The sequence below is a fragment of the Saimiri boliviensis genome, chromosome 21 (genome assembly GCF_048565385.1).
Source record: "Saimiri boliviensis isolate mSaiBol1 chromosome 21, mSaiBol1.pri, whole genome shotgun sequence".
NCBI classification, from domain to species: Eukaryota; Metazoa; Chordata; class Mammalia; order Primates; family Cebidae; genus Saimiri; species Saimiri boliviensis.
In genome coordinates this window covers 7,932,748-7,956,741 of record NC_133469.1, presented here as the reverse complement: position 1 = coordinate 7,956,741, position 23,994 = coordinate 7,932,748, and the positions used below count along the sequence as shown (strand labels likewise).

Sequence of the window (23,994 nt, the reverse complement as noted above, 5' to 3'; positions counted from 1 at the left end):
GCTAATCCTCCCCATGCCTCAGGGTCCCACACTCTCGGGCTAATCCCCTCCATGCCTCAGGGCCCCTCACTTCTCGGCCAGTCCTCTGCCTCAGGGCCCCCCACCCCAGGGCCAGTACCCCTGCCTCAGGGCCCCCGCTTCCGGGCCAAACCTCCTCTGCCTCAGGGCCTCCCACTCCTGGGCCAACCCACCTGCCTCAGGGCACCCCCCACTCCAGGGCCAACCGCTCCCCCCAACTCAGGGACCCCACTCCCGGGCCAACCCACCTGCCTCAGGGCACCCCCCACTCCAGGGCCAACTGCTCCCCCCAACTCAGGGCCTCCCACTCCTGGGCCAACCCACCTGCCTCAGGGCACCCCCCACTCCAGGGCCAACCGCTCCCCCCAACTCAGGGACCCCACTCCCGGGCCAACCCACCTGCCTCAGGGCACCCCCCACTCCAGGGCCAACCGCTCCCCCCAACTCAGGGACCCCACTCCCGGGCCAACTCACCGGCCTCAGGGCACCCCCCACTCCAGGGCCAACCGCTCCCCCCAACTCAGGGACCCCACTCCCGGGCCAACTCACCGGCCTCAGGGCCCCCCAACTCCCGGCCCAGTACCCCCGCGCCTCAGGGCCCCACTCCCGGGTCAATGCCTTTCTACCTCAGGGCCCCCCACTTCCGGTGGGTCCCCCGCGCCTCAGGGACCCCCACTTCTGGGCCAAACCCCCGGCCCCAGGGCCCCCGACTCCCGGCTGGTCTCCCCCGCCTCAGGTTCCTTCACCCTCCATCCTCCCGACCCCCTCAGGACCCCTTACTCCAGACCCGGTCCTCCCTAACTCAAGGCTCCCCACAACCCGCCCGGTCCCCGCCGCCTCAGGGGCGCGACTTCGCCCCCGCTCCTCGCGGCGCCCCCTCCCCCGCGCGCGGCCAAGGCGGCGGATTCCGCGCGTCATGGCGGCGGCGGGCGGGGCGCGTCTAGCACGCAGCGCGCCGGGCGGAGCGCTCGCCGCATTGTTTGCTTCGCTGGGGAGCGAGCGAGCGACCCGGCCCGGGCGTCCGAGCCAGCCCAGCGCCCCGCGCCCGCCGCCCGCCGCCCGCGCCCGCCGGCCGGGCCCCCCGAGCCGGGCCTCCAGCCGGGCCCCGAACCCGCGCCGCGCGAGCCGCCGCCCGAGAGCCCGCGGCCGCCGCTGCCGGGCCCGGAGCCGCCGCGGCCGAGAGGAGCCCGCGCCCAGGAGCGGCGGCGGGGCCCGGCCTGCGCGGCCGTTGGCGGAGGAGCCGCGGGCGCCATTAGCGCCGCCTCGGCCGCGCCGGCCCCTGCGCCCGCCCGCCCGCCCGCCGGGCTCCCGCGGCCGCGGCGCCCCGAAGGTGAGTGGGCGGCGACCGGGCCGGGGAGGCCTCCCGCCGCCTCGCCGGCCGCCCGGGCCTCCGCCGCCGCCGCCGCCTCGGCCGGGCCTCTCGGGGTTGTGGTGGCGACGCCATGTTTGGCGGCGGCGGCGGCGGCGGCTCCGCATTGTCCGCGGGCGGGGAGCCGGGGGAGGTCGGGCCGGGCGGCGGGGGAGACCGGGAGGCCGGGCGGGGGGCCCGGGGACGTCGGGCCGGGGGGCGGAGGGAGGCCGAGTCGGGCTGCGGGTCTCGGCGGCCTGGGCCGCGGCGCCCGCGCGGAGTCCGCGCTCGAGTCGGGTCGGGCTTCGGGCAGCCGTCGCGCCGGCCGGGCCGCCCCTTATGTAACCGCCGGGCCCGCCGGGCTCCGCCGCGACGGGAGCTCGCGGTGAGCAGGGACGCGCCCCGGGATCGCGCCGCAGTCGCGCGGCCTGGCCTGGGAACCGGCGCCGCGGCCTCCCCGGGCGTTTGCGGGGAGACGGCGCGCGACGGACGCCAGGCTTCCGTGGGCCTTTTGAAGGAGTGACACGCTGGAGGCGGCGGTCCCGGGCAGCGCGGCTCCTGGGAAGCCCCGTGCCCCGGAAAGCGCGGCCGCCCGGGTGTGCTGTGGAGTTGGTGGGACCGGCGGGTGTGTGCTCGGCCGGCGCCGCCCCGAGTGCCGGGTGGTTAACACAACTTCGCGCAACTACGCGGCTTCTCCCCGGGCGGGCGGCGGGAAGATGGACGCGGCCGGCTCCTGGGCAGCCTCTCCCGCTCTTGGCTCCCGGAGCTCCGAGGGATGTGCTGGAGAGAACTGTTTCTTCAGACGCTCCGTGTGATCCCTCCCAGTGGACGTGCTTGTCCCAGCACCGAAGGCCCGGGAACGGAACCGGCCCGGGCGCGAACCGGTGTCGCGGAGGAGGGCGTGGGTCGGCCCGCGCTGCCACGGGCCTGCTTTCCGCGCGTCCCGGAGACGCGTTCGGGTTGCAGAGCTACCGGGGCGCTTAAGCCTGGCGTTCGGTTCTCCCCGTGTAGAAAGGGTTCGGGGGAGGAGCTGCGCGGCTCCCGGGGAGACAGTGGGTTTCCAAGGGCTGCCGGTCTTCAGGGCGACTCAGGACTTTGCTGTCGAGGGGAGAATTACAGGTTCGTTTCTGATCTGGTGAGTAACTACCTGTTGCTTCTGCCCCACCTCGGTAATGCGTGTCACCGTGCCTGGTGCATTCAGGTCGCTCAGTGCAGGCTGTGGTGTCACCTCCGCTGGGCTCGCGGGTGGGCTGGGGATGGCTGTGCTGACAGCTCCCCAGGAACCCAGGGCCGAGTGCGCACCTGGAGACCCTGGAGACAGACCCCGGAGACGGTGGGGCTGAGGTTTGGCTGACCACTGTTCTCTCTATAGGTAATTGCAACCTAGTTTCAACGTACAATGAGGATTTCTGGCTGGAGGGTCTGCTTCAAGAAGTGCTCTTTAAAGTCTGCTGGGATTTCCTTTCGGGACTCACAGGGGGAAGCCTGCTCTCCGAGGGTTTTTCCTGAGGCCCAGTAGATTCGGTTAGGCTGTGAAGCCAGGCCCCTGCCGGTGCCCTGTCCTCCGTCCCTGACCTGGCAGGGCTGCATGCAGAGTGGGCCTTGGGCTTCAGCTGAGATTTGTTTTTCGAGTCATTCACTGAAAACTCATTTTGCTTCCTGTGGGTGAAGTGTGGCTCTCTTTGGAGGGAGGTGCTGCCAGCTGGGTGGTGGTCTTCGCAGGAGGTTCGCACACACGATGCACCCCAGGGACATCTGGGACTAGACCCAGTCCGTGGTGTTTGGACATCGGAGGCCTCTGCCACAAGGAGCTGGAGGTATGGGTAGCAGCTCACTGGTTTTGCCCACCTCTGGGAAAGCAATTTTTTTTTTTTTTTTAAAGATGGAGTCTTGCTCTTGTTGCCCAGGCTGGAGTGCAGTGGCACGATTTTGGCTCACTGCAACCTCCGCCTCTTGGGTTCAAGTGATTCTCTTGGCTCAGCCTACCGAGTAGCTGGGAATACACCATGCCCAGCTAATTTTTTTATTTTTAGTAGAGATGACGTTTCATCATGTTGACCAGGCTGGTCTCTAACTCCTGACCCCAAGGGATCTGCCCACCTTGGCCTCCGTGGCCAAGTCTTCAGGCACCTGAGCCAGCGATGGTGACCCTCCTGGTGGAGGTCTGCAAGTAGCATGGGGTCCTGGGGGTTGGCTCTTGCTGTGGAGTCTGAGCAGAGCGTCTGCCTCCACGTGTGCCGGGGAGAGCAGAGATGGCCTTTGGCATGTTGCAAGTACCTGGATTTGCTTGGAAGGGAGGAGGTCATGGCCAGCACCATGGTCTCGCTGGGGCTTGAGGAGAGCCTGGAGGGGAAGGGGGGCAGGTTGGCTGGACCTGTGGGGTTTCCCTGGTTGTCACTGCCAAGGCTTTGCAGAAGCGGGGTTGGGGCCTCGTAGGGGCAAAGACTGTCCCTTCAGACCAGTACAGGGCTCCCCTCTTGGTCTCCTGTGCTGTGGTGTGCGTGTGGAGGGCATGTCTATGGAGATGGACAGGCCATGGTCAGGCTCCTACCCTTGGCCCCAGCAAGAATGCTGCAAGGACTGTGGTGCCTTTGGGTTCATGGGGTGCTCTCCTGGGAGCAGTGGGGAGGGGAAGAGTGGTTTAGGGGGAGCATCTGATAGGACCAGGTAGCCACTGAGCATACCTGTCTGGTGGGCTTAGCCACTGTGCGGGGGGTGGGGGGACAGGGGGCAGCCCTGTATGTGGACTTACTGCATGCCTGGAAAGTCCTACAGCTGTGGGCTCTGGGCTGGACCCCTTATTCGTGGGGAGCGTTGCTGTGGTGTCCGCAGCCTGTTGGTGTGGTCTGAGAGGGGACTGGTGAGTGGTGGAAACCTGGGTGCCCTGGAGGGATGCAGGAGGGCTGGAGGGCGCTCCTCAGGCTGCCTCTCCGGCTGTTGGCCCCTGCTCTCTACCTGGTCCTGGGGAGTCGTTCAGGCCTGGATGCTTGGATTTTTTTGGAAACCCTGGGAAGAAGTTAGCCGAGTTTTGCTTCAGTTGGGCCTTGAGTTGGTGAGCTAGCTCTCCCCAAGTGTACTTTTCTTTCTCAAGTCTGTTGTCACCCTGCGGAGAATTAACTTTACCTTTGCCTTTATTTTAGGTAATCATTACCAAATGAGGAGGAAAGGACGATGCCATCGAGGCTCTGCAGCGAGGCACCCTTCCTCCCCGTGCAGTGTTAAGCACTCCCCCACTCGAGAAACACTGACCTACGCTCAGGCTCAGAGGATGGTGGAGATAGAGATTGAGGGGCGCTTGCACAGGATCAGTATCTTTGATCCCCTGGAGATCATATTAGAAGATGACCTCACTGCTCAGGAGATGAGTGAATGCAACAGCAACAAGGAAAACAGCGAACGGCCCCCTGTCTGCCTAAGAACTAAGCGTCACAAAAACAACAGAGTCAAAAAGAAAAATGAAGCCCTCCCCAGCGCCCACGGCACGCCGGCCTCGGCCAGTGCCCTCCCGGAGCCCAAGGTGCGCATTGTGGAGTACAGTCCGCCGTCCGCCCCCCGGCGGCCTCCGGCCTACTACAAGTTCATCGAGAAGTCGGCTGAGGAGCTGGACAACGAGGTGGAGTACGACATGGATGAGGAGGACTATGCCTGGCTGGAGATCGTCAACGAGAAGCGCAAGGGCGACTGCGTACCCGCCGTGTCACAGAGCATGTTTGAGTTCCTGATGGACCGCTTCGAGAAGGAGTCGCACTGTGAGAACCAGAAGCAGGGCGAGCAGCAGTCCCTGATCGACGAGGACGCCGTGTGCTGCATCTGCATGGACGGGGAGTGCCAGAACAGCAACGTGATCCTCTTCTGCGACATGTGCAACCTGGCCGTGCACCAGGAGTGCTACGGGGTGCCCTACATCCCCGAGGGCCAGTGGCTCTGCCGCCACTGCCTGCAGTCCCGGGCGCGGCCTGCCGACTGTGTGCTGTGCCCCAACAAGGGCGGTGCCTTCAAAAAGACGGACGACGACCGCTGGGGCCACGTGGTGTGTGCCCTGTGGATCCCGGAGGTCGGCTTTGCCAACACGGTGTTCATCGAGCCCATCGATGGGGTGCGGAACATCCCCCCCGCCCGGTGGAAACTGACGTGCTACCTCTGTAAGCAGAAGGGAGTGGGTGCCTGCATCCAGTGCCACAAAGCAAACTGCTACACAGCATTCCATGTGACCTGTGCCCAGAAGGCTGGCTTGTACATGAAAATGGAGCCCGTGAAGGAACTGACTGGCGGCGGCACCACCTTCTCCGTCAGAAAGACCGCTTACTGTGATGTCCACACACCTCCAGGCTGCACGCGGAGGCCTCTGAACATTTATGGGGATGTCGAAATGAAAAACGGCGTCTGTCGAAAAGAGAGCTCGGTCAAAACGGTCAGGTCCACGTCCAAGGTCAGGAAGAAAGCAAAAAAGGCTAAGAAAGCTCTGGCCGAGCCTTGTGCGGTCCTGCCGACCGTGTGCGCTCCTTATATTCCCCCGCAGAGGTAAGCGCGTCCAATCATTGGGTCCACAAGGAGCCTGCGGTGCGGGACCCTGGGGGGACCGGGCACAGCCTGCAGAGCCTGTGCTGGGTAGTCGTTTGCGTTTCCTGTTGGCGCAGCTTCCTGAATTCCCCTGAAGTGTGGTTCTGCTCGTTTACCATAGCTTCTGGGGAAATAGATGTAAAAGGTTTTAGTCTGTAGGCTTGGAATGAGCTATAGTTTTCTAGTTTTTTTTTTTTTTTGAGACGAGTTTTGCTCTTGTTGCCCAGGCTGGAGTGCAGTGGCGTGATCTCGGCTTACCGCAACATCCACTTCCCAGATTCAAGCCATTCTCTTGCCTCAGCCTCCCGAGTAGCTGGGATTACAGGTGTGAGCCACCACACCCAGCTAATTTTTGTATTTTTAGTAGAGACGGGTTTTCGCCATGTTGGTCAGGCTGGTCTTGAACTCCCTTCCTTGTGATCTGCCTGCCTCAGCCTCCCAAAGTGTTGGGATTATAGGCATGAGCCACTGCGCCTGGCCCCTTTTTTATTTTTTTAACTTTTCCCATGAGTCATAGTGAATGATTTTTTTTTTTCTTTTTTGAGATGGAGTTTCACTCTGTTGCCTAGGCTGTAGTGCAGTGGCATGATCTTGGCTCACTGCAACCTCCACCTCCAGGGTTCAAGCAATTCTGCCTCAGTCTTCTGAGTAGCTGGGACTGTGGATGTTTGCCACCATGCCTGCCTAAGGCTAATTTTTGTTATATATATATATATATATATTTTTTTTTTTTTTTTTTTTTTGAGACAGAGTGTCGCTCTTGTTACCCAGGCTGGAGTGCAATGGCGCGATCTCGGCTCACCGCAACCTCCGCCTCCTGGGTTCAGGCAATTCTCCTGCCTCAGCCTCCTGAGTAGCTGGGATTACAGGCATGCGCCACCATGCCCAGCTAATTTTTTGTATTTTTAGTAGAGACGGGGTTTCACCACGTTGACCAGGATGGTCTCGATCTCTCGACCTCGTGATCCACCCGCCTCAGCCTCCCAAAGTGCTGGGATTACAGGCTTGAGCCACCGCGCCCGGCGATATATATATATATTTTTAAATAGAGACGGTGTTTTACCACTTTGGTTAGGCTGGTCTCGAACGCCCGACCTCAGAGTGATCTGCCTGCCTTAGCTTTCCAAAGTGCTGGAATTACAGGCTTGAGCCACCTTGCCTGACTCTTTTTTTTTTTACCCCCGATAGAGTTTTGCTCTGTTGCCCAGGCTGGAGCGCAGTGGTACCATCTTGGCCCACTGCAGCCTCTGCCGGCAGGTTCCAGCAATTCTAGTGCCTCAGCCTCCGGAGTAGCTAGAACTACAGGTATAGTTCTATGCCCAGCTATTTTTTGTATTTTTAGTAGAGGTGGGGTTTCACCATGTTGCCCAGGGTGGTCTTGAACTCCTGAGCTCAGGCAGTCTGTCCACCTCTGAATCCCAGAGTGCTGGGATTACAGGCATGAGCCATTGGACCCGTCCAGGTAAGGATTTTTAAGAATTTTGGGGACATAACTTTAAAGAGGAGTGAAGCCCATGCAGGAGCTCTGTATGACTTTCAACCCGAGGGGCTGTGGCCTGGGCTTCCCAGTGACTTACGGCATCAGGATATCCACTGCTGTGGCCTTGGCCATGTTTCCCATGCGGTGCCCCCAGTCTTGCTGCAGATGTCCTGAGGGTAGGGTGGCCAAACAAGGGGAGGAGCTGTGAGCACAGACGGGACTTACCCATCAGCAGGGCGGGGAGAGCCAACCTGGGGCCCAGCTTGCAGCCTGGTTGGAGGGATGCCTCGAGCCCCAATACCACACAGACCTTCCAGGACTGCCAGGGGTCAATGAGCAGGGCCCTCCGAGGTGTCAGATCTGCCGGAGGGCAGGACAGGTGGGACACATTCGTGCTGAGCTGCATTGGGCGGAGACCGGGAGGTTGCAGCCAGCTGAGATTGTGCTACTGTACTCCAGCCTGGGTGACAGGGTGAGATTCTGTCTCAAAAGAAGTTTTAAGTGATTTTTGTTAATATTACTGTACTTTGCCAAAGTGAAATCTAGTTTCTTTTCACAGAGCTGTAAATACCCAGAGAATTAGTCAGTTCAGGTAGGTGAGCCACATACCTGGCCCTGCCGGTAATCCCAGCGCTTTGGGAGGCCAAGGTGGGTGGATCACCTGAGGTCAGGAGTTTGAGACCAGCCTGGCCAACATGGCGAAACCCCGTCTCTACTAAAATACAAATATTAGCTGGGTGTGGTAGTGCATGCTATAATCCCAGGTACTCTGGAAGCTGAGGCAGGAGAATTGCTTGAACCTGGGAGGCGGACCTTGGAGTAAACTGAGGTCGCGCCACTGCACTCTAGCCTGGGTGACAAGAGCGAGATACTGTCTTAAAAAAAAAAAGATCAGGGTGCGGTGGCTGACCCAGATAATCCCAGCACTTTGCGAGGCCGGCGGATCACGAGGTCAGCAGTTCGAGACCAGCCTGGCCACTATGTGAAACCTCATCTCTATTAAAAAGGAAAAATAGAAAAATTAGCTGGGTGTATTGGCGCGTGCCTGTAGTCCCAGCTACTTGGGAGGCAGAAGAATTGCTTGAACCTGGGAGGTGGAGGTTGCAGTGGGTGGAGGTTGCAGGGAGTGGAGCTGAGATCGTGTCACTGCACTCTGGCCTAGGCGACAGCGTAAGACTGTCTCAAAAAAAAAAAAGAAAATCAGGTAGGTATTCCCTGTATCTGGAAGAAAATTAAGTCAAAGTATTTTACATGGTAGAAGGGAGATAACTGCTGATGCCCTTAGTTAGACAGTTAAAGGACAACTTGGAAATTTCTAAAGCCATTTCCAATAAATCAGTGGTAACCGGTTGAGACACAGCTGCTCCAAAGGGTAAAATGTCTACATTTACTTCTGTTTTTCTTGAGACAGAGACTCGCTCTGTTGCTCAGACTGGAGTGCAGTGGCATGAACATGGCTCCCTACAGCCTCAGCCTCCTGGGTTCAAGCAGCTCCCCCATCTCTGCTTCCTGAGTAGCTGGGACCACAGGCATGTGCCACCACACCCTGCTAATGTTTTTATTTTATAGTGAGATGGGGTTCCACTGTGTTATCCAGGTTGGTCTCAAACTCCTGGGCTCAAGCGATCTGCCTGCCTCGGCCTCCCCGAAGTGCTGGTTCCGGCCCTATTTTTTCTTTTCATTGCCTCTCTTCAGCATTTATCAGTTTTTTTTTTTTTTTTTTGGTTTTGAGATGGAGTTTCGCTCTTGTTACCCAGGCTGGAGTACAATGGCGCGATCTCGGCTCACCGCAACCTCCGCCTCCTGGGTTCAGGCAATTCTCCTGCCTCAGCCTCCTGAGTAGCTGGGATTACAGGCACGCGCCACCATGCCCAGCTAATTTTTTGTATTTTTTTTTTTTTTTTTTGAGACGGAGTTTCACTCTTGTTACCCAGGCTGGAGTGCAATGGCGCGATCTCGGCTCACCGCAACCTCCGCCTCCTGGGTTCAGGCAATTCTCCTGCCTCAGCCTCCTGAGTAGCTGGGATTACAGGCACGTGCCACCATGCCCAGCTAATGTTTTGTATTTTTAGTAGAGACGGGGTTTCACCATGTTGACCAGGATGGTCTAGATCTCTCGACCTCGTGATCCACCCGCCTCGGCCTCCCAAAGTACTGGGATTACAAGCTTGAGCCACCGCGCCCGGCCAATTTTTTGTATTTTTAGTAGAGACGGGGTTTCACCATGTTGACCAGGTTGGTCTCGATCTCTCGACCTCGTGATCCACCCGCCTCGGCCTCCCAAAGTGCTGGGATTACAGGCTTGAGCCACCGCGCCCGGCAGCATTTATCAGTTTTTTTTAACAGGCGTTGAGTTGCACCTGTATAGGATGACATTTTGTCTTTAGTCTTAGAAAATCTTTTTCGTTTGCACCTGTTTGAAATTAGGGCTCCCTTAACATGGATCAGTGCAGCACTCATTCACATGGGAGTTCATCCGCGTAGTGAAAGACAGCGTTTCATGGTCATTGTTTGGCTCATTGCATGAAATGAGGGGTAAATACTCCTATGCGTAATCTGTCAAAACTCCTAGCTGCATCAGAATGCAAAATACAAAGTGTCTTAAAAGAGACTGTGATCAGCAGGCATAGACAGTTACACCTGTGTCAGTTTGGTTCCTTTGACCTCTTCAGACCTTCACTGGGGACATTTATTATTTTTTGAAACGGTGTCTCGCTCTGTTGCCCAGGTTGGAGTGCAGTGGTGCGATCTCGGCTCACTGCAACCTCTGCCTCGTGGGTTCAAGCAATTCTCTTGCCTTAGCCTCCTGAGTAGCTGGGATTACAGTCATGCACCACCATGCCCAGCTAATTTTTTGTATTTTAGTAGAGACGGGGTTTCACCATGTTGGTCAGGCTGGTCTCGAACTCCTGACCTTGTGATCCGCCCGCCTTGGCCTCCCAAAGTGCTAGGACTGGAGTTGTGAGCCACCATACCAGGCTTGTTTTTTGAGACAGAGTCTCGTTCTGTTGCCCATGTTGGAGTGCAGTGGCTTGATCTCAGCTTACTGCAACCTCTGCCCTCAGGTTCAAGCGATTCTCTTGCTTCAGCCTCCCAGGTAGCTGTGACTACAGGCGCTTGCCACCATGCCCAGCTAATTTTTTTGTATTTTTAGTAGAGACAGGATTTCCCTGTGTTAGCCAGGATGGTCTCCATCTTCTGGCCTCCTAAAGTGCTGAGATTACAGCTATGAGCCACTGCGCCTGACCAGACATTTTGTTTTTAGTTTAAAAGGATCAACTGGTCTTGGTCAGCCGTAAGAAGGGAAGCATCAGTCAGGTGAGGATATGTGGCAAACTTTAAATACCTAGTTCAGGCGTCCCCAAACTACGGTCCGTGGCCCGCATGGGGCCCCCTGAGGCCATTTATCTGGCCCCCGCCGCACTTCAGGAAGGGGCACCTCTTTCATTGATGGTCAGTGAGAGGAGCACGGTATGTGGTGGCCCTCCAACGGTCTGAGGGACAGTGAACTGGCCCCCTGTGTAAAAAGTTTGGGGACGCCTGACCTAGCTACTTGTCTTCGTGCATTTAAATTAGATTGATTTCAGCTGTTAGGAAAGGTCACTGGGTGCAGTGACTCATGCTGGTAATCCTAACACTGTAGAAAGCTGAGGCAGGTGGATCTCCTGAGCCCAGGAGGTTGAGGCTGCAGTGAGTAGTATCACACTTTGTACACTCCAGTCTGGGTGACAGAGTGAGACCCTGTCTCTAAAGGGTGGTTTTTTTTGGAGATGGAGTTTCACTCTGTCACCCAAGCTGTAGTGCAGTGGTGTGATCTCGGCTCACTGCAACCTCCAATTCCTAGGTTCAAGTGATTCTCCTCCCTCAGCCTGAGTAGCTGGGATTACAGGCACCCACCACCATGCCCAGCTAATTTTTGTATATTTAGTAGAGACGAGGTTTTACCATGTTGGACTAGGCTGGTCTCGAACTCCTGACCTCAGGTGATCTGCCTGCCTCAGCCTCCCAAGGTGCTGGGATTACAGGCGTGAGCCACCATGCCCAGCGTCTAGAGGGTTTTGCATAGTTACCCAGAGCAGTCTTTTGAGTTTTGTTTCTCTTTGACACAGCTGCATCTGGAGATCTCTATGTGAGGCACGTTTAGAGAAAGAGAAAGACTGACCCCTGGAATTGATACTCTTCCGAGAAATCTTTTAGTCTGTTGGTAAAGGCAGTCCTCAGATGGTACCAGTCCCTTAGGTAGTGGTGGGCCTATAGCGGTGGTGCCTGGCATGCAGGATGCTGTGGTTGGATGAAGGTGAATAGAGCTGTTTGGGGCTCCTGGGCTGCCTGTTCATCCTAGCCCATCACAGCACAGTTGTCCAGCAGACAAGCTGCACCAGCTGATTGTTTGAGCTTGGACTTGACGTGTGTGGTGGAGTTTGTCTGGATTTCCTGTCTTGGTATCTGATAGGCACATTAGTTGGTCCAGCCGATGTCCTAACAGCTGTTGTTAGCAGGTAGTCTGAACTTGAACTATCTCCCATCCAGAAAGTTCCTTCTGGTGCCTCTTTTAATTTCTTTTTGGCTTCATGAACAGTCATGCACCCCCAGTGCCATCCTTTTGAGCTCCCCAAGGCCTCTGCCAGAGAAATTACCTGCAGGCAAGGCTTCTTGACTCACTGTGCTGTCGCCACTGGCTCTGCACACCTTCTGAGCCATTCCTGGAGCTTGAGGCACTGTGAGATCATGGGAAAGGACAGGTGTGGTCGCCCAAGATGGGGTCATAGAGTGGCTTATGGACTTCTCTGGAAGTCAGTGGGAACCCCCAAAATGAGTCCCAGTGGGATGTCAAGTGGGGGCAGAAGGGGAGGGAACAGGGTTCACTAGTTCTCTCCCCACAGGTCCTGGTGGATGGACAGTGAAGTCTCGGGCAGGCGTGGTCACCCACAGATGGTGTGTGCTGGCTGCTAAGGGCCTTGGGTGGTGGGCCTCGGCCCCCACAGTCAGAGAGTGCCTGTCTGCCATTCCCTGCAGCGTAGGCACCCGGGGCTGGACTTGGGAAGGCTGCCAGGACTTCTTTCCTACCCCGACTTGCTTCCCACACTGTTGGAGGCCACCTGGCCCTAGTCTCCTTTTTATTTTATAGAGACAGGGTCTCACAGTGTTGCCCAGGCTGATCTTGAATTCCTGGGCTCAAGCGATGATCCTGCCTAGGCCTCCCAAAGTGTTGGGATTACAGGCCTGAGCCACCTTGCCCAACGCCAGCTGTAGTCTCTCATCTGTTTAATGCTGGAGGGTAGTATGTTGACTGCAATAAAGATGTCACTATTCTGGAGCTGTCTCTGGGGTCACTGCTGAAGGTGTTGTCTCCCTTGGGCACTTGCTGAGCCGCACAGCCATCCTCAGAGGGTGGGGGAGGCTGTGTTCTGTCTTGGGGGTGTTGAGTCTGTGAGGATCCCAGCTGTCACCTAGTGGGTACCCGAAGAGGTTTTTTTTTTTTTTTAAACTGAGTTGGGGTCTTGCTCTTTTGCCCAGGCTGGAGTGAAGTGGCTCATCACAGCTCACTGCAGCCTTGAACTCCTGGGCTGAAGTGGTCCTCAGCCTTCCAAAGTACTAGGGATACAGGTATGAGCCACCACACCTGGCCCCCTCTGGCTTGTGTCATCTTTTTTTCTTCCATGTTTCTGGGTGTTGATTTTGTTGTATCAAAGTTTGTATCTGGCATGGATTGGTGAAGCAGGAGATGCTGGCTTCTCTGGGGAAGCCCTTTGTAGACGCCAGGAGAGCAGTGTGGATGCATGAGTTGGCTGCTGTGGGTGGACTGGGAGGGATGGCAGGGGCACTGATGTGTGGATGCCGGGAGTCTCGCTCTGTTGCGCGGGCTGGAGTGCAGTAAGTGGTGCCGTCTCTACTTGGATCACTGCAGACCCCACCTCCTGGGTTCAAGCAGTTCTCCTGCCTCAGCCTCCTGAGTAGCTGGGACTGCAGGCGTGCACCGCCATGCACGACTAATTTTTTTGTAATTTTAGTAGAGATGGGGTTTAGCCAGGATGGTCTTGAACTCCTGACTTTGTGATCTGTCTGCCTCAGCCTCCCGAAGTGCTGAGATTCCAGGCCTGAGCCACCACGACAGGCTGGAACTTCCTTGCCTTTTAAGGCTGAATGATCCTCTGTATGTAGAGAAGAACTTTTGCTTACCCATTGATTGTATGTGGAGAGAACTTTTGCTTACCCGCTGATTGTATGTGGAGAGAACTTTTGCTTACCCGTTGATAGTCTGTGGAGAGAACTTTTGCTTACCCATTCATTCCTTGATGGGCACTTGGGTTGCTTCCCTGTCTTCCCTCTTGTGAACAGTGCTGTGAAGAACATGGTGATGAGGGTCTGAGTCCCTGTTTTCGTTCCTTTGGGTGTGTACCCAGAAGTGGGATTGCTGGATCAGATGGCATTTCCATTTTCAACATTTTGAGGAGCCACGGCACTGTTTTCCACAGTGGCTGTGGGCAGTGCACGAGGGTTCTGTGTTTCCACATCCTTGCCAACATTGTTTTCTTGTTAGTATTTTTTTTTTTTTTTTTTTTTGAGATGGAGTTTCGCTCTTGTTACTCAGGCTGGAGTGCAATGGCGTGATCTCGGCTCACCGCAACCTCCGCCTCCTGGGTTCAGGCAATTCTCCTGCCTCAGCCTCCTGAGTAGCTGGGATTACAGGCACGTGCCACCATGCCCAGCTAATTTTTTGTATTTTTAGTAGAGATGGGGTTTCACTATGTTGACCGGGATGGTCTCGATCTTTTGACCTCGTGATCCACCCGTCTCGGCCTCCCAAAGTGCTGGGATTACAGGCTTGAGCCACCGCGCCCGGCTTCTTGTTAGTATTTTTGATAGCCGTTCTAATAAGTGTGAGGGTGACATCATAGTTTGGGTTTGCATTTCTGTAATTATTGATGTTGAGCATCTTTTCATGTGTTTATTGAGCATTTGTACTTTTGAAGAATTGTCTATTTGAGTGTTTTGCCCAGTTTTGAATTAGGTTGTTTATTTTTTGTTGAGTTTGAGGAATTTCTGGATATTAATCTGTTGCCAGATCTGTGATTTGAAAATATTTGCTTCCATTCACTCTGCCGTGTGTCTTTTAATGCATACATTTTGAAATTCTTCAAATCCAGTTTTTTCTTTTGTTCCTTATACCTTTGGTGTCTTATTTAAGAAATTGTTGCCAAAGCCAGTGTCATGAAGCTTTTACCCTCTGTTTAATGAGATTTATGGTTTTAGATCTTACGCTTAGGTCTTTGATTTTGAGTTAATTTTTGTGTGTGGAATGAGGCAAAGTCCAACTTGACATTCTTTTGCATGGCCATATCCCCTTGTCTTGGTGCCATCTGCTGAAAAGACAGCCTTTTCCCCACTGAATGGTCTTGGCATTCACAACTCACAGCTCACAACAAGAAGCCCTGACTCTGACTCTGACTCTGGAGAAGATGGTGGCTTGTTTATGAGGTCAGAATCTTTTCTCACATCTTTTGGGTCAGAAGAATGAAGACAAACAAAATTTTTTTTTTGTAAGACATAGGGCTGGCTGGGCATGGTGGCTTATGCCTATCCTCCCAACACTTGAGAGGCCAGGAATTTAGCATAGACTTGTCAGCAGTCTGTGCTGGATATGGGAGGGTTTGCTTCAGGGCTGTCGGCTGTTCTCATGGTCTGTATGTCTGTCCTTTCATCAGCACCACGCTGTATTGATGACTAGCTTTGTGGTAAGTTCTGAAGTCAGGAAGCATGACTTTTCCAGCTTTGTTCTTTTTCAAGGTGTTTTTGGCTTTTCGGGGTTCCTTGAGTTTCCGTATGAATTTTAGGATGGGTTTTCTTATTTCTGCAAAAGACGACATTGGTATTTTAATAGGAATTGCATTGAATCCGTAGATCACTTTGGGTGGCATTGACATCTTAACAATATTGGTCTTTCTGTCCATATATTCTGTAGTGCATTTAGTGGATCCCATGGTAAACTATTTTATGTGTCTGCATGTAGACTTGACTTAACAAAAATCCAAGGAATGTTTGATGTCGGAACTCTGCTGATCTCCCATCCTTTCTGGGGTTCTTTTCCCTGGTGTGAGTTCTGACTTGTTTGCAATCCTCCCTGAAGTGGGCATTGTGGCTGCCATGCCAGGCCCTCATCTTGCCCGCTGTGCCAGCATCTCAGTCCAGCCAGCCACCAGGAACCGCTTTCTATAGTTGTCATATATATGTCTTTGCTTAGTTTTCTCATCTGAGGTCTGTTTCCCCTTAACTCTTTGTCTGAGTTGAGGTAGGGGCTCATCATCTTAGCTGGGAAGCTGCTCTTCCTCACTCTAATTTTGGGTTTTTCAGCCTCTTTCTCATGTGAGCTCCCTCAGCCTCCCAAGTAGCTGGGACCACAGAGGCACACCTCCGCACCTGGCTCTAAGTATTTAAAGCATTTTCATCAAATCCTTTTTGCTCACAACTTGTGGGCTGTCCACATTTCAAGAAGCCCTGACTCTAGAGAAGATGGTGGCTTGTTTATGAGGTCAGAATCTTTTCTCACATCTCATGGGTAAGAAGAATAAAAACAAACAGCTTCTTTTTTTTTTTTTTTTTTAAAGAGGTAGGGCTGGCTGGGTGTGGTGGCTCAGGCCTGTAATCCAACCACTTTGAGAGGCCAGGAGTTCGAGACCAGCCTGGCCAAAATGGCGAAACCCCATGTCTACTGAAAATACAAAAATTAGCTGCTGGGTGTGGTGGTGTACACCTGTAATCCCAGCCACTTAGGAGGCTGAGGCAAGAGAATCGTTTGAACGTGGGAGGCGGAGGTCGTAGTGAGCCGAGATCAAGCCACTGCACTCCAGCCTGGGAGACAGTGAGAATCCATCTCAAAAAAAAAAAAAAAGAGCCTTGTTCTGTTGCCCAGGCTGGACTCCCTGCCATCCCGAACTCCCAGGGATCCAGCTGATCCTTAAGGGATCCTCCTGCCTTAGCCTTGTGAGTAGCTGGGACTACAGGCACATTCCACTGTGCCTGACTAATTAAAAACCATTTCATTTGTAGAGATAGGCGTCTCACCATCTTGCCCAAGCTGGTCTCAAACTTCTGGGCTCAAGTGATCCTCCTGCCTCAGCCTCTCAGAGTGCTGGGATTACAGGTGGGAGCCACTGTGCAGGGCCTCATTCTTTCTTTTTTTTTTTTTTCTTTCTGAGACAGAGTCTTGCTCTGTTGCCCAGGCTGGAGTGCAGTGGCACGATCTTGGCTCACTGCAACCTCCATCTCCCGGGTTCAAGCGATTCTCTCCTGCCTCAGCCTCCCGAGTAGCTGGGACTACAGGTGCCCTCCACTACACCTGGCTGATTTTTGTATTTTTAGTAGAGACAGGGTTTCACCATATTGGCCAGGATGGTCTTGATCTCTTTACCTCATGATCTGCCTGCCTCGGCCTCCCAAAGTGCTGGGATGATAGGCATGAGCCACTGTACCTGGCGTGGCCCCTTTTCTTTATGAGTGTATTGCCAAACAGCATTTCTTTGGATCTTCAAATTGTTAAAAAGTACTTATGTCTATATTGCCTTAGTTGGTCATTAAAATACCCTGAGAGTGTACCTATGTGTTCAAACATCTGCATTCCTGTAGGACTCAGGCTGGGCCAGGTGGCTCACGCCTGTAATTCCAGCACTTTGGGAGGCCGAGGCAACAGATCACCTGAGGTCAGGAGTTTCAGACCAGCCTGGCCAACATGGTGAAACCCAGTCTCTGCTGAAAATACAAAAGTTAGCCTAGTGTGGTGGTGGGCAGCTGTAGTCCCAGCTACTTGGGAGACTGAGGCAGGAGAATTGCTTTTACCTGGGAGGCAGAGGTTTCAGTGAGCTGAGATCGAACCATTGTACTCCAGCCTGGGCGACAGAGTGAGACTTTGTCTCAAAGGAAAAAAAAGACTCACTGAACCAGAAGAGTTAAGTGTTGTGCTATATACTGCACAGTTTGCCTCAGTCCAAAGTGACAAAAACAAACTGCTTCCAAAACAGTAGCCCATGAAGTGACCAGGTCCAGCCCAGCCCCGCCTGTAGAAGAGGAACCTCCTGGGGCAGCATCTCAGTGCACCTGCTGACAGCCTCCCCTACCTCTGGCTTTCTTCCATCGGCTGTCCTTGCCAGGGGTGTGTTTCAGGGCAGGCATGTGGTGTCCTGAGCATGCAGACTGCTCTTGGAGTGGTGGGGAGGATTGTTGTAGCCTGGGTTCCACATCTGCACGCAAGCTCTTGGTAATGGGCTGATCTGGCAAAGTTCCCCGATGCTTTCCATGTGAGGGAGGTACCTCACGATCAGTTCTGGGTCTGGTGGGTATTCTGCAGGCCCCACACTTGCGCCAGGCCCTGCCAGAAGAGGTGACGTTGGAGAGGCACCTGAGGATCTTGATGGCTCCTGGAGGGCTCCATGTGCCCCCAAGGGCAGCACTTGGCATTTCTTGGGAGACTAGAAGATGCCTGATGTCATCTTAGTGAGCGCAGTAAAACAGCACCCATCAGTGGCTTACGTCTTGAGCTGTCTCCTCCTGGAGGTGATGTGGGGGACCAGTGGCCACCTCTCCCATGGCGTCCCAGTGGATGGGGGGGTTTGAGGGTTTTGGGCCCACCGGCATAGATGTGGTTGAAGTCAGCTTGTGTGCAGGTGGCGTCAAGTAGAAACAATGAAAACTGTTGAAGGCTTTGCTTAGCATGTTTTCTTTTTGGATGTTTAATCTGATAAATGTTGTAGTAAATGAAAAATCTTTTTTGTTTTTTTTTTTTGAGTCAGAGTCTTGCTCTTTCGCCCAGGCTGGAGTGCAGTGGTGTAATTTTGGCTCACTGCAACTTCCGCCTCCCAGGTTTAAGTGATTCTCATGCCTCAGCCTCCCAAGTAGCTGGGATTACAGATGTGTACCACCATACTCAGCTAATTTTTTTGCAGTTTTGGTAGAGATGGCATTTTGCTATCTTGGCCAGGCTGGTCTCAAACTCCTGGCCTTAAGTGATCCTCCCACCTCCCCCTCCCAAAGTGCTGGGATTATAGGCATGAGCCACTGCACCCGACCTAAAAAGTGGATGAATTTTTCAAATAGTTGGAGATCACGAACTTTGTTGTAGCAGCACTAGGGATAGTAGAAATTGTACCTGTCATGGCTCAGGGAGAAAAGGAATGAACTCATGGTTTTATTAGCAGTAACACTGCCATTTCTAGCTTCTGTGATGAAACATTTTAATGCACTGCTTCAAAGGTAAACTCCGAGTGTCTGTTTTAGGTTAAATAGGATTGCGAATCAGGTGGCCATTCAGCGGAAGAAGCAGTTTGTGGAGCGAGCCCACAGCTACTGGCTGCTCAAGCGGCTGTCCAGGAACGGCGCCCCCCTGCTGCGGCGGCTCCAGTCCAGCCTGCAGTCTCAGCGAAGCTCACAGCAGGTACGTGGCTTGCAGCCCCTGTAGTCTCTCCACCTCTCTTGCCCTTGCCCTCCAGGAGAGGGCACCTGGTATTGGCTGGATGTGGCACTGGCCCCTGGGCCCAGGTTCCCCATTGGGAAGCCTCAGTCTCGTTCAGCCCTGGAGCTGTAGGGGGAATTAGGTGTGCCCTGGGCTCTGGATCCACGACTGTGGGGGTGACTCTCATTCCTGTCTGCCACTGGGTGTTTCTTCCATTTTCAGCTGTGCTCGCCTTCCCCACCCTGCCTGCACACCTGCTGACGGACAGTGGCCAGCTCTGGAGACTGGGGATGCCTAGGGTGTGTTATTGCTGTGGCTGCATGGGCCTCCAGGCTGGGGACAGCAGGAGTGGGACCCAGTGAGCTCTGGGCCATGTGGGTGGGGTCTGTGTGCTGGGCCTGGAGTGTGGGTTTTGGAAATATGCAAGGAGTGATTTAAGGGCCTTTCCCTGAAGGGTGGTTGAGCTGGGACTGTGGTGGGGTGGGCAGGGCTCAAGAGAGCTGAGAGAGTGGGAGAGAAGACCAGCCTTCTCCTTTTAAAAGAACAAACCAAATTCTTACATTTTAGTAGTAGGTTTGAGTTATAGACTCAGCTGATATTGTGAAACAGTTCTGAAAAAATGGGTTTGCAGAGTGAAGTAGCTTCTGTGAGATGCACAGAAGTAAACTGAAAACACAAGTGGCCCTGCACATGGCCCAGGACCCGCGGTGGGCGCCCTCTGCTCACGCTGCCTAGTGACGAGTTGCTGGGTTTTAGGAAGAGCTGGTCGATGGTTGGCATCCAGATTGAGAGCCTCATGGAATTTCCTTGTGGTGCTTTTTGCTGCCCTCCTGGGCACGAAGCAGAACCGTCCTGCTTGCTGTGAGGTGGTGACTCGCTCACAGGAAGTCTGCAGGGTTCACAGTCAGGTCCCTATGCGGCAGCTGGGCTATCTCTGCCTGGCAGACTGTGCCCCTGCAGCGTCAGCCCTGTTCAGTCAACTACCGTGGCTGCCTTGTGCTCCAGGAAACTCCGGAGTCTGGTGCTCTTGTCTGGCAGGTTGTGGTTTGGGGGTGTGATTTGGTGGTGGGGTCAAGGTTTTCTGATGGGGCCTTGGTGCTTCTCACCTGTGGAGTGTTGTGGGCCTCCCATGCTGTCCACCCCGGTTGCCCTGCCGTGTGTCTGTCCAGGGGTCTTGGGGCTCCCCGGGCAGGTCTGTGAGCCAGCCCCTCTCCAAGTGAGATCCTCACATGGCCACAGAGCTGAGGCCTCGGTGAAGGTTTTTTGGCTGTTGAATGAATTAACTGCATCTTCCGTTTGGTGATGTGATGTTGCTTTCCATCAGTCCTCTGCCCTCACCTTCTGGCCCCTGGAGGAGAGCTTGGTGGGGAAGGGTGGCTCTAAGAAACAGTCACGAAGTTGCAATGCATGGGAAGCTCTGTGCTCCAGGGGCTAGAGGCATTGGTCTTGACCCCGCGATGTTGGGGCATGGAAGAGAGGCTTTGTTGGGAGGAAACTGAGGATTTGGATCTTGCGTCTCATCTTGGGGCTGGACAGGACTGCAGATAAGCCACCGAGGAGCTCTGAAGGGCAGATTCCATGGAAAATGGGTGTGAATGTGGCCAGATGGGGAATGTCCAGCTGTGGGACTCATCACTTCTACTGTCAGAAGCTGGGACATGAGGGCCAGGATCCCTGCAGTGGCAGGAAATGTGGGCCAGTGGGCAGGACCCATAGGGACCTGGGCAGCTGGGGGTGGCCTGGGGCATGGTGGAACCAGGCAAGGGAAGGGGAGGGTTGTGCAGAGAAGAGGTGACGGGCTGAAGTCTGGGAACCCTGCCTCTGCTGCTGCACTGCTGCCTGTTGGGCCTCACGTCCCATTGTGTATGGAACATGTTTGTAAGGAGAGAACATCCCCACAGCACAGCCAGAAGCATTTCTCCTGGCAGAGGGGGTGGCTTCCTGAGGACATCTGGGAAGGAGCAAAAGGAGCTGGCTGGACCTGAGCCTCAGCACAGCAGTCACATGGAGAGCCAGGAAACCTGCCTCTGTGTGGATGGGCTGTCAGGAGAGACTGTGCTCCCGCCTTCTCCTGGCCAGGGATGGCCACGGCTTGGTGTGGCTTCATGTTTTGAAGGTGTGGAAGTACCAGATGTGTTTGATTCCCATGTGTCTCTGTGTGCCTGTCCCAGCCTGGCCCTGGGAGAGAACTTTGTGGTGGGGGCAGGTGGATGAACTGGATGGGGTCTCTGAGAGGCCAGCAGGTGGCAAGGCTAATGCCCTCATGGCTGGTCTGTGCTGGCCATGCACACAGGGCTCTGGGTTTCATGCTGGTGTGTACGGCAGCTGCTGAAGGCCGACGGGAGCACAAGGGCAGTTTGTGTGTATGATGGTGGCATAGCACTGTGGCTCCTGCTCCCGTGGCCTGTCCTTCCTGTCCTGGAAGCACATCCTCCAGCTTTCCGAGTGTCTGTCCTAGGGCAGGCTGGGCTCTGCTGGCCACATTGTCCCTGCCATGCTGCGTGCATGGCCTCTGCCAGTCCCACGCACCTGCTGGTGTGGTTGGGCTCAGTGGCAGGAGCCAGGCACTGTTGCCAGGAGGCCTGTGGCCGGTGAGGCTGAGACCAGCCACTCTAACATTGTGAGCTCTCATCCCACAAAGGAGCTGGCCTGTGCCTCCCTGCAGAGGGGATTTTAACCTGACCCAGGTGGTCCTTACCATCTCCCAGCCCTGCCCTTTGTCTCCCCATGTGTCTAGAATTGACCCAGAGGCTCTTAGCGCTTCTTGCCGGTAGTGGATGCCTGAGTTCTTCTCCTTCACTTCTGTCTTACCTCATGGAGCCTTCCAATGTTGATTTTTTTTTTTTTTTTTTTTTGAGGCGGAGTTTCGCTCTTGTTACCCAGGCTGGAGTGCAATGGCGCGATCTCGGCTCACCGCAACCTCCGCCTCCTGGGTTCAGGCAATTCTCCTGCCTCAGCCTCCTGAGTAGCTGGGATTACAGGCACGTGCCACCATGCCCAGCTATTTTTTTGTATTTTTAGTAGAGACGGGGTTTCACCATGTTGACCAGGATGGTCTCGATCTCTTGACCTCATGATCCACCCACCTCGGCCTCCCAAAGTGCTGGGATTACAGGCTTGAGCCACCGCGCCCGGCCCTCCAATGTTGATTTTTATGTGGGAAATACCACTTCAGAGCTGAGTAAGGAACCTTGGTCCTTCTGAGCAGATGAGGCTATGTGTGTCCTGAGACCTTTGCTGGCTAAGTTGTTGCATGCAGGAGGCCAGCCGGGCTCAGGGCTCAGGTGCTGTTGGAGGCCCCTGCCTTCCGGTGGCGTTTCTTATTAAACCAGGCTGGGGAGCAGATAGTAAGTTTGCTTAGCAGCCAGTGTGTGACACAGGGCTTGCTGGTGATTAGATTTCACCCGCTTCATAATAGATTCCCAGGCCAAATGTCCTTGTGGCAGAAGTGTTTGGATGTGTCAGTTGCAAGTTGAGGGACAGGCAATATTCAGAGTCTCTGGGGAGCTAGGTTTTTGGAGCCCAGTTTTCTGGCCTTTGCTTGAGTTAACGTGGACCTTGTTACTGTTAGCCTCGACTTCGTGCCTGAGGGTGTTCAGCAACACTATGGAAAACCCAGAGAGCCTCACTGTGGGGGATGCCAGCTCCACTCCCCCTTGCCGTGGAGAGGCCTGGCCTCCCTCCTTGAGCATCCCTTTGCGAGCAGTTTGGAGTCCTTGGTCTTTGCATCTTGTAGTCCACCAGTCTTTGCCTTCACACCCTCAGTCTTTTAAGAAACTGTGATGGCACCCTGAGGTGGGTGGGTGGGAACCTGGGGACAGAGGTGTGGGGGGAGAGGAGGGTCTCAGGGCTAGCATGTGCCTGAAACCGATGGCCATGGCTGGCCTGAGGCTCTCGGGGCACGTGTGTCCTGCAGCTGTGGAGGACGATAGGCATTGGGGCCCGCTCAGGCCCACTCACTTGTTACTTCCTCTCTGCTTTGAGGTAGGGTCAGGGTGCCCCTGGCACTGTGATGAGCAGGCCCCATGTGGCCAGGCCTGGGGACACGGTGAGGACAGGGCTGAGGGTGGACCCAGGCAGGCAGCCTCCTCTCCTGCGCCCGCCTATGTCGTGGCCTTTGCAGGGCTCCGGTTTTCTTCCTATCACCCTCATGTGGATGTGGGCTGGGGGTGAGGCTGGCAGCTTGTGCTGTCTGGCACACCCTTCTGTCCACTGAGAAAGGAGCAGGTGCTGTCAATGGGGGGGGACGGCTGTGGGGGGACATTTGTCAGGATGGAGGCACTGTGCAGGGCAGGGCAGGAGGTCGGCTGTTTACCAGGCCCCCGCCACGCTCCGTCCAAGGCAGGATAGGCCCAGCATGTTGTTTTCTGTGTGCCTGGTTTCTTCTTAGCTGCTCCCTCCATTCCCAGCTGTCCTGGAGATGAGTCCTCGAGGGCCCCTGTTCTATCCTGGCCCCACCTCTGTGGGCCTTTTTGGTTCTGGGAAGGCCCCTCTCTGCCGGCTTCTGGAGACCTCTGTCCTCTGGAGGGCAGAACCTGTGCACTGGAGCCAGCCAGCTCCCTTCTCACCGTGGCCTGGCTTCCCCTCCAGCCCCTCTGTCCTAGCGCTGTCTCAGGGGCTCTCTAGTGAGGGTGGGTCTGTTGTCCTCCCCAGGATGGGCCTGCAGGACCCATGCTGTGGATGCCTGGGTCTTACCTGCGTGGTGTCTGAGGCATTTTTAGGAGGAGCCTCTGGGTTTGACTGACGGAAGCGTTCACTGTTCTCAGAGAGAAAACGACGAGGAGATGAAGGCTGCCAAAGAGAAGCTGAAGTACTGGCAGCGGCTGCGGCATGACCTGGAACGAGCCCGCCTGCTGATCGAGCTGCTGCGCAAGCGGGAGAAGCTCAAGCGTGAGCAGGTGGGGCCCGGCCCCGTCCTGCGTGGAGTGCACCGCCGGCCGTGTGGGGTGGGCGATGCTGGCAGCTACTGCAGAGGGTGGGCTGCACCCTGTAGGTCCTGGCCCATGGCAGCGCCTCGCTCAGCGCGGGTCGGGTGCCTGCGTGCCATGGTGCAGGGGCCTAAGTGGAGGCTGCATTGACTTGTTCCTTGACAGAAGTCAGGGGGCCTGTGGGAGCTGCTTGCAGCTGTGGGGTGCGTGGTGGTCT

The 23,994-nt window shown here is 55.3% G+C and overlaps 1 protein-coding gene across 4 annotated transcripts in view; it reads left to right on the top strand.

Annotated features, from left to right (window-relative positions):
• The first annotated feature begins 1,200 nt into the window (after positions 1-1,200).
• The window catches only part of BRD1 (bromodomain containing 1), a 45,073-nt gene continuing 22,279 nt past the window's right edge, over positions 1,201-23,994 (top strand). For 2 of the 4 annotated variants that reach the window (XM_039463107.2, XM_039463105.2), the window contains exons 1-4: positions 1,277-1,348; positions 4,507-5,887; positions 18,675-18,831; positions 23,616-23,747. In XM_039463107.2, the coding sequence (XP_039319041.1) occupies positions 4,521-5,887; positions 18,675-18,831; positions 23,616-23,747 (1,656 nt within the window). In that variant the 5' untranslated portion in view covers positions 1,277-1,348; positions 4,507-4,520. Of the gene's footprint in view, positions 1,349-4,506; positions 5,888-18,674; positions 18,832-23,615; positions 23,748-23,994 lie in introns of all 4 variants that reach the window. The other 2 variants (XR_012515487.1, XM_039463103.2) reach the window with 2 other exon arrangements.